General features: G+C 37.9%; 1 protein-coding gene across 1 annotated transcript; it reads left to right on the top strand.

The window, feature by feature from the left end:
* On the top strand, nt 1-882 carry LOC118903977 (olfactory receptor 2M2-like). The gene is given in 4 exon segments (XM_036869599.1): nt 1-64; nt 67-543; nt 546-581; nt 584-882. Coding segments are annotated over 4 exon segments (876 nt in total).
* Nucleotides 883-10,466: the final 9,584 nt, after the last annotated feature.

Raw genomic sequence — 10,466 nt, 5'->3', positions numbered from 1 at the left:
ATGGAATGGGTGAATCAGACATTTAGCTCTGACTTCACCTTGATGGGAAGTTTTAGTCACACGCCACTCATATCTTTCTGTTCTCTCTGGTCCTGGGCCTCTTCACAGTGGCGCTCTTGGCAAACGCTGTCATGGTTCTCCTCATCTACCTGGACACCCGGCTCCACACCCCCATGTACTTCCTCCTCAGCCAGCTCTCCCTCATGGACCTCATGCTCATCTGCACCACTGTACCCAAGATGGCCTGCAACTACCTCTCTGGCAGGAAGTTCATTTCTGTAGCAGGATGTGAAGCCCAGATATTCTTCTGTGTGTCCCTATTTGGCGCTGAGGGCTTCTTGTTTGCTGTCATGGCCTATGATCACTATGTTGCCATCTGCTACCCTCTTCAGTACCCTAATCTCGTGAAGTGGAAAGTTTGTGGGCTCATGGCTGTCTCCTCATGGATCCTTGGTGTCTTTGATGGGATTGTTGATGTAGCTGCTACTTTGTCCTTTTTGTATTGTTCCCAAGAAATATCCCAGTTCTTCTGTGAAGTCCCATCACCCTACGTCTCTCATACACAGATGCTTCCACATTTGAAACACATTTATCTGTTGTGCATTAATGCTCGTCTTCCCTTTGTCACTCATCATCATCTCCTACACACATGTAATTATAACTGTTGTTTGCATGAGTTCTGGGGAGGGTCGGCACAAGGCTTTCACCACCTGTGCTTCACACCTTATTGTTGTAGTGATGTATTATGGAGCAGCTATATTCATATATATGAGGCCCACTTCTAATCTTTCCCCAACCCAGGACAAGATGGTGTCAGCCTTTTACACCATTCTCACTGCCATGCTGAATCCCCTTATATACAGCCTCCAGAACAAAGACTAGGGAGGTACTAGGGAAGGGGAAATCTAGAGAATAAATTGAATAATGGTTTACAGGGATTATTTTTCTCTCATAACTACTCTCTCTTGCACATTTATTTATGAAAAAAAGGCCCCATATAATTTAACAACAAATACACAAACATATATATTTTATATATACATATTAGTATATGTGTGTGTGTGTGTATACAAAACAAACAAACAAGCAACCCTCCCATATATTCCTTACTGAAATGTTCTCAGGTGTTCCCTGGGGTACATTCTCACTTGCCTCAGAAAGCTAAGTAAATCTAACTTTTTTTTTTTTTATAAATTTATTCATTTATTTTGGCTGTGTTGGGTCTTCATTTCTGTGCGAGGGCTTTCTCTAGTTGCGGCGAGCGGGGGCCACTCTTCATCGCGGTGCGCGGGCCTCTCACAATCGCGGCCTCTCTTGTTGCGGAGCACAGGCTCCAGACGTGCAGGCTCAGTAGTTGTGGCTCACGGACCCAGTTGCTCCGTGGCATGTGGGATCTTCCCAGACCAGGGCTCGAACCCGTGTCCCTTGTATTGGCAGGCAGATTCTCAACCACTGCACCACCAGGGAAGCCCTAAATCTAACTTTCTTTAACTATAAGTGTGTTTCTGCTGGCCTTTGCTGGTGGGTTTTTGTATTGGGTGTTAACCAATAAGAAGAATTATGAAATGACTGACAAAAAATAGAACATATTTGGGACCTAGGTCTAGGCTAAGAGTTCTTCAACTTGACAACAAAAGCACGATTCATAAAAGTAAAAAAGAAAAATGATAAATTTATGCCCCCTCCTGGCAACCACTCATCTTTTTACTGTCTCCATAGTTTTGCCTTTTCCCAAATGTCATACAGTTTGAATCATAGAGAAGCCTTTTCAGATTGGCTTATTTCACTTAGTAGTGTGCATTTAAGATTCCTCCATGTCTTTTCAGGACTTGATAGCTTATTTCCTTTTAGTGCTGAATAATATTCTATTGTCTGGACACACCACAGTTTGTCATTCCTTTCATCTAATGAAGGACATTTTTGTTGCTCCCAAGTTGTGGCAATTATGAATAAAGCTGCTACAAACATTCATGTGCAGGTTTTTGTGTGAACACAAGTTTTTAAGTCATGGCTGCATCATATATTAACACTATTTTAGCTTTGTAAGAAACTGTCAAATTGTCTTCCAAAGTGGTTGCACCATTTTGCATTCCCATCAACAAAGAATGAGAGTTCTTATTGCTCCGCATTCTTGCCAGCATTTGGTGTTGTCAGTGTTTTGAATTTTAGCCATTCTGATAAGTATGAAGTGGTATCTCATTTTTGTTTTAATTTTCAATTCCCTAATGACATATAAGGTGGAGCGTCTTTTCATAAGCTAATTTTCCATCTACAGATCCTTTTTTGGTGAGGTGTTTATTTAGATCTTTGGCCCTTTTTAAAACTGGGCTGTTAGGATTTCCCTTTGGTGACATCATCAGCTTCACAACGACATAGAACATCTCTCCTTTCTGTCCCTCTTTTTTTTTCAAACTACTAATGCATTGTAATATTTCAATTAAAAAAAATTTTTTTTTTTTTTGGCCATGCTGCACGGTCTATGGGATCTTAGTTCTCCAACCAGGGATCGAACCCAGGATCTTGGCAGTGAAAGCACCGGGTCCTAATCACTGGACTGCCAGGGACTTCCTGATTTTTTTAATTAATGTTTTTATTTTTCACAGATTGTAGATTCATAGACAATTATAAGAAATAATACAGAGACATCCCAGTTTCTCACAGTGGTAAGTTACATCTTGTAAAACTAGAGTACAGTAATACAACCAGAATGTTGACATTGATACAGTCAAGAAACAGAACATCTTTGAAACCACCAAGATCCCTCATGTGGCCTTAAATCACACCCACCTCCCTACCTCATCCTTACCCATCGAAAACACTAAGCTGTTCTCTATTTGTATAATTTTGTAATTTTAAGAATGCCATTTATGTGGAATTATACAGTTGTTTGTAACCTTTTGGGATTGGCTTTTTTCACCTAGAGAGGTTCTTTCAATATTTTTTATTATTAAGTAGATTATTTTTCTACTTGTGCTCTTAAAATTTATTTTTCTAAAGGCAAGACAGTGTGGAAGCACTATCAACTTTCATTGTTTATTAACTGGATAATTATAATTTGTTTTTGAATAAATTGACAGTATCTCCTCATGCATGGCATATATTCCTATGTAGTATCATTATGACTACTGAACTCCACTTTTTTAGTCATCAATTTCTACTTTTCTTAAAAACACATGACCAAAATCTGTGGAGTTGGTTGTCATTGCTGAGAAGTATCACAGGGCTTAATAAGGTAAAACTCACCCCGATGAACTTCTTAGCATTCAAAAACACAGGTTAAGTTTTTGAAAAATAACCTAGACTGAAGGAAAAAATCATAGCAAGCTTATAGACAGAGATGAAACACAGAGTCAAATTGATTATCTTTTTAGTTGCTCTCATCTCAGGGCTCATTTTGAAATGAGTGCTTGACCTGTGAAGGTGCTGTATTTGCTTACGATGTCTGTAGAGGCGAAGCATCATATATCCACTAGTCCAGCACATAGAACCCAGGAAGGAGGCATCTCAAAGGACCATGAATGTGAGAAAGAATCACCTAGTTAGGTCATCCATTTCCAAAATGAAGCAAGATTTGACAATGACTCTGGATAGAGACCCATTCCTTAAGACTGTAACTGAGATTATTAAGTTAGAAGGTATGAGTAGATTAAGCATCCAGATGAATAAAAAGGAGTAAAAGATGTACAATGGGTTTCTGGCTTTAAATGCTGCCCAGTAAGACCTACCAGGACCCATGGTGATAGCTTGAAGAATGCTTAAAAGACTTGTCAAACAGATGGAAAGGCCATGTGACACTCTGTGTAGGTAAGTATTTGTCTTACATATAATATTATCCATGAGAGTTCTGAAGCCCAAAGCTGCTCCTGCCTCAGGGATACCTGAGTATCCCTGAGTATAGTACAAACTAGTAACATATGAACCAAGGATAAGTGGGTTATTATGAGGCATATGGGCCTCTGTTTGATACTCAACAGAGAAAATATGAGCACAGCACACAAAGAGAATGGCATTCCCAAAGACACCAAGTCCAGTTTGAAAGAGAAAAGCAATTCCCAGGGTGCCATCCATTGAAATCATTCTGACATTTCATGGACTGCAGAATTTTCAGGATGAACTTCTGTAACCTGTTTTTTAAAATTCCTCATTTAAGTAATTATTACCTGTGACCTCAAGAGGCATTAAACTGGTGGAGAGTAAAGGGAGATGGAAGTATACAAAGAAGTACCGTGTGGGCATTAGAAGAAAAATAGTAAGTATGGGAAAAAGAGAAAGAGATACAAACTATGTGTATAAGAAGAAAGTGAAAAAGAAAGCATCCACAGAAGAAAGAGGGAAAGGGTGAGGAGGGAAAGTGGGGAACTCAGGAGAAACGGTAAAAGGAAAATGACAAAAAGGAAAGTTGTGGAGGGGAGGTTACCATTGAAAAACATATCAATAAGGGAAATTAAAACCCATCAAAATATAGTGGGAAAGGAAGAAAGGAAAGAAAAAGTGCGAGTACTGGAGACGGGGGTGAGAGAACCAGCCACTTGGCATGCTCTTCCTTTTTCCTGCAATCATGACCCTCAGGGATTTTCTGCTCCTTCTTCTGCCACCAGGTTACTGGTAAAAGCATAGTGATTTATTTAGGAGGATAAATAAAGTGCTGTTTTGTGAGCAGTAAATTTAAGGCAGTGCACTTACAGTTTTCAGGCTCTGCGTTTGAAGCAACAAATTTCCCACATCTGAACATCTTCTTATTGAATGAACTGGTATGCAGAAAGCTTGAAAATTTAAATGTGTGTGGATCTATTACTTTAGATTGAGAAAGAAACACACACACACACACACACACACACACACACACAGTCTCACATTCTGATAATGCATATGCTGTCTATACATATGCTCATTACCATTTCTGTAAGTGCTATGCCCCTTATCAAAGCAAATATGAATTTAAAATTATTCCACCTGTAGCCTGCAATGCAATGAAAATGCTCTACATGCATACTTCCTGTGCGTGCATGTGTGGGTATGGTTGTATGAGGAATGGGGGTGTAGATGGTCACGCATTTCTTTAAAGAGCAGTAACAAATCAATTATTGAGCCCTCACAGGGGTGATAACGCATATCTTCATGCATTGTTACTCTGATTCTTCTTTTAATACCATCTTCTCTGTCCTTTACTCCCTGTCCTGTACTAATGTGATAATTTCAAAGTACAACTCCTGGGCATATTTCAGGTACTTCAATCAGCTCTCTCTGGATACCACATTATTTAAGAGACAAAATATGCAGAGATATGCTGTCAGGATTACACAATTTATTTCCATGGAAAGCTGTATTTTCATTTCTTGGAACTAGTGTTGAGGATTTACTTTGGTTAGAATCATCACTTACATTTTGTTGTGGACCTATATTGTGACACTCTTGGAATGAAGAGTATTGCTAAGTATTGCTCAGTCCCAGTAAAGAATACTGGTTAATCTCTAAGAGGATGGATTAGAAGTGTGTGTGTGTCTGTGTGCGTTTTTTTTGTTTTTTGTTTGTTTTGGCTGCATTAGGCCTTCATTGCTGCATGCAGGCTTTCTCTAGTTGCGGCGAGCCGGGGCTACTCTACTGCGGTGCGTGAGCTTCTCACAGCGATAGCTTCTCTTGTTGTGGCGCCCGGGCTCTAGGCTCACGGGCTTCAGTAGCTGTGGCACACAGGCTCAGTAGTTGTGGCTCGAGGGCTCTAGAGCACAGGCTCTTTAGTTGTGGCGCACAGGCTTAGTTGCTCCACGTCATGTGGAATCTTCCCGGACCAGGGCTCGAATCCATGTCCCTGCATTGGCAGGAGGATTCTTAACCACTGCGCCACCAGGGAAGTCCTGTCTATGTGTTTTAAAAACATACTTTTTAAGAGTTTGAAAATATATTTAGGTATTTATATAAATTTAGAATAAATATGTAAATTGTTCTCAAGTTGTTTTAAATCAGCAAAATTCTTTATCAAGAATGACAAGAAGAAAATTCACCAAAATGTTATTAATGGGTGATCATATTCTTTGTTCAAGTATGAGTGCTTTTTTTTCTATTCATTCATTCATTCATTCACTTCGCATTTGACAAATTTAAGAACAAGCATTGGTTTTTCCATTGAGAAATAAGTAAAACTGAAATTTAAAAAATAAATGTAAAAGATAGTTTAAAAAGGGAAATTGGTAGTAGCCTGCTAGGAAATTACAAGTGTGATTTTGAGGATATTTAAAAATTTTGAGCCATTTTTTCAAATATAAACCTCACATTTTCCCACTCACTAGGGAGGTAGCCTCCCACTTAATCTTTTAAGATCTTCCAAAGAGTAATATGTGTTTACTGTCCAATTCTTGATTCACTTTGTATGATACTGATATATCAAGTAAAAAAAGAAGATAAGAAAAGACTTATATGTTTAAGACAAACAGGAAAAAAATCCCACTGAAGTCATCAGAACTGTAATGAGACTATAGGAAAATTGAATAATAAATATTCAATAATAAACAACACTATTAGGTGAGTATAATGATTATTTCAATGTTATAGAAGAAGAAACTGAGATACAGTGAGGTTAATATATTGCCTAAATTCATAAAACTAGTAGATGACAGAATCAGGATGTAAACCCTGGCAGTCTGTCTGCAGATACATGCTGTTAATACCTACTCATACATGTGATCTTTTTTTTTTTTTAAACATCTTTATTGAAGTATAATTGCCTTACAATGGTGTGTTAGCTTCTGCTTTATAACAAAGTGAATCAGTTATACATATACAATATGTTCCCATTTCTCTTCCCTCTTGCATCTCCCTCCCTCCCACCCTCCCCATCCCACCCCTCTAGGTGGTCACAAAGCACCGAGCTGATCTCCCTGTGCTATGCGGCTGCTTCCCACTAGCTATCTATTTTACATTTGGTAGTGTATATATGTCCATGACACTCTCTTACCCTGTCACATCTCACCCCATCCCCTCCCCATATCCTCAAGTCCATTCTCTAGTAGGTCTGTGTCTTTATTCCCGTCTTGCCACTAGGTTCTTCATGGCCTTTTTTTTTTTTCCTTAGATTCCGTATATATGTGTTAGCATACTGTATTTGTTTTTCTCTTTCTGACTTACTTCACTCTGTATGACAGACTCTAACTCCATCCACCTCATTACAAATACCTCCATTTCATTTCTTTTTATGGCTGAGTAATATTCCATTGTATATATGTGCCACATCTTCTTTATCCATTCATCTGTCGATGGACATTTAGGTTGCTTCCATGTCCTGGCTATTGTAAATAGAGCTGCAATGAACATTGTGGTACATGACACTTTTTGACCTATGGTTTTCTCAGGGTATATGCCCAGTAGTGGGATTGCTGGGTCGTATGGTAGTTCTATTTGTAGTTTTTTAAGGAACCTCCATACTGTTCTCCATAGTGGCTGTATCAATTTACATTCCCACCAACAGTGCAAGAGTGTTCCCTTTCCTCCACACCCTCTCCAGCATTTATTGTTTCTAGATTTTTTGATGATGGCCATTCTGACTGGTGTGAGATGATATCTCATTGTAGTTTTGATTTGCATTTCTCTAATGATTAATGATGTTGAGCATTCTTTCATGTGTCTGTAGGCCATCTGTATATCTTCTTTGGAGAAATGTCTATTTAGGTCTTCTGCCCATTTTTGGATTGGGTTGTTCGTTTTTTTGTTATTGAGCTGCATGAGCTGCTTGTAAATCTTGGAGATTAATCCTTTGTCAGTTGCTTCATTTGCAAATATTTTCTCCCATTCTGATGGTTGTCTTTTGGTCTTGTTTATGGTTTCCTTTGCTGTGCAAAAGCTTTTAAGTTTCATTAGGTCCCATTTGTTTATTTGTGTTCTTATTTCCATTTCTCTGGGAGCTGGGTCAAAAAGAATCTTGCTGTGATGTATGTCATAGAGTGTTCTGCCTATGTTTTCCTCTAAGAGTTTGATAGTGTCTGCCCTTACACTTAGGTCTTTAATCCATTTTGAGTTTATTTTTGTGCATGGTGTCAGGGAGTGTTCTAATTTCATACTTTTACATGTACCTGTCCAATTTTCCCAGCACCACTTATTGAAGAGGCTGTCTTTTCTCCACTGTATATGCTTGCCTCCTTTATCAAAGATAAGGTGACCATATGTGTGTGGGTTTATCTCTGGGCTTTCTATCCTGTTCCATTGATCTATATTTCTGTTTTTCATACATGTGATCTTACATATTTAAAGACTCATTCCCAGCAGATCCTAATAGAGTAAGGCATTATTGGACAGCACTAAAATAGTACCAAATGGAATAAAAAACTTCTTTTTTTAATTTTTATTTATTTATTTATTTTTAATTTATGGCTATGTTGGGTCTTCGTTTCTGTGCGAGGGCTTTCACTAGTTGTGGCAAGGGGGGGCCACTCTTCATCGCTGTGCGCGGGCCTCTCACTATCGCGGCCTCTCTTGTTGCGGAGCACAGGCTCCAGACACGCAGGCTCAGTAATTGTGGCTCACGGGCCCAGCCACTCCGCGGCATGTGGGATCCTCCCAGACCAGGGCTCGAACCCGTGTTCCCTGCATTAGCAGGCAGATTCTCAACCACTGCGCCACCAGGGAAGCCCAAAAAAAACACTTTTGCAGTCGCACTCAAGGAAACTTAGTCTCCTTTTCAGCCATCAAGTTTATATTATATGAGGATTATATTCAAGTTTTCATTCTCACTCGAGCTCTGATACTTCCTGACTTACTTGCCTCCAATGCTCAAGTAACACTTTCTATTCTTGACCCACCATTATTACTGCTTTAATTAATTTTTATTTTTGGCCTCTTTTTTTCAAATCCTAAATTTTCATTTTACTCACCCAAGAGAGTGAAGGCTCCCATTTGCTGTGAATCTTGGCTCTGGTTTAGTTTGTATTTGTCATATAAGGTACAATTATACCTTTTGAACTCGCTGAATACATGTGTTTGCTGCAACCTCCTCACGCAACTGTCATGAGCTCAACTGTGAGATTCAGAGGTAAGATTTCTCTGGAGAGGCTCCCATCCATGGAAAATAAGAATTATAATTGTACTAGCTAACATACACTTAACAACAGTGATTAGGATGCTGTCAAAAGACAAGGAATTGCAGCCAATGTAGCTGCCTTGTTGGTTAGACTTGAGTGAAATTTTTCTTCTTTTTAATTTGGGTACTTGTCAAAAATTTCATGAATGCACAATATGTTTTACGATGCAAAAGTTACATGTAGATTATTGTTACATGGTCAAGGTTATAGAAGTGAGAAACATTGTCTCTATCTGGGAAATCTCTGGTTAAAATTAAAAGAGAAGTTAAATGGTCCACATGTTTTCCAGGTTTCCAAGGTAGGTGAAACCCCGGTTTCTATTTCTATCAGTTCATAGTTTCTGAGTTAAAAAATGGTTTACATGAATGCAACCTCTATATAAGATTTTAGAAATTGGATTTCTCCCCAAAACTAAATATATGCTGTAAAGAAAAAAATTAGGAAAGCAAGGACCATATAGACCATATAGAGCCCCTTAATTCTTCAGAATAGTGTCACAGTGTCAATGACATAGGAATACAATAGGTTATTTAGCTGTTATCATCTGATTAGAGTAGGTTGATTCAAGAGTTTTGTTGTACATTTTTTAGGAATCAGACTTACTATGAAATGTTATGAATATATCTTTAAATTGTTATGCTAGTGATTTTATTCAAAAGAATCCTAAACTTTGTTGGATCATAAAAGTTTTTTAATGTTAAATACTATCTAATAGTACTCCAATAGTATTGACTCAATTTACACAATCTTACCAATAGGTTAAAATGTCCATCCCTCCACTGCCTCTCTATAACAACAGTGAATATAAACAGTCACTTTTTACATTTTTGTCAAGTTGGTGATCAACTAGTTATTTTAAATTATACTTCATAAATCAGAAGGGAGAGAAGCCCATATTTTTATATGTTTACATGAAATTTGTTGTCCTAAAAAATTGGGAGATTGCTTCTTCATAAGTGCCGCATAGTTTCTTTGGGGATGTTTTTTATTGATTGAAGGACCTCTTGTCAGATTATTAATATTTCACTTTTGTTATATATTTGCAGATATTTCCTCTAATTAATTATTTGTCCTGCCTCCTCTTTTATGGATCCTTTGACTCTATAGAAATTCTAAACTGTCACGTAGTCAAGTCAGACAATTTATAATGGCTTCTGGGTTTGGGAAAGTCCTTAGATTAATTTACGCGAGAACAAGTTTATAATATTCTTAATATATTTCTCTATTAGTATCTTAAAGTTATATTATATTTAAGCCATGACTTACTTTGAGATATAGTGTAGGATGTAATATATGGATCTAACTTTGTTTTCTTCCAAAAGACAGTAATTTGCCTCAAAACCACTAATCCAAAATTTCTCTCTATCTTCTTTTTTTAAAAAAAATTGAAATAAATATGAC

The sequence above is a fragment of the Balaenoptera musculus genome, chromosome 11 (genome assembly GCF_009873245.2).
Source record: "Balaenoptera musculus isolate JJ_BM4_2016_0621 chromosome 11, mBalMus1.pri.v3, whole genome shotgun sequence".
Classification (NCBI taxonomy): domain Eukaryota; kingdom Metazoa; phylum Chordata; class Mammalia; order Artiodactyla; family Balaenopteridae; genus Balaenoptera; species Balaenoptera musculus.
This window is presented reverse-complemented; position numbering and strand designations above follow the sequence as displayed.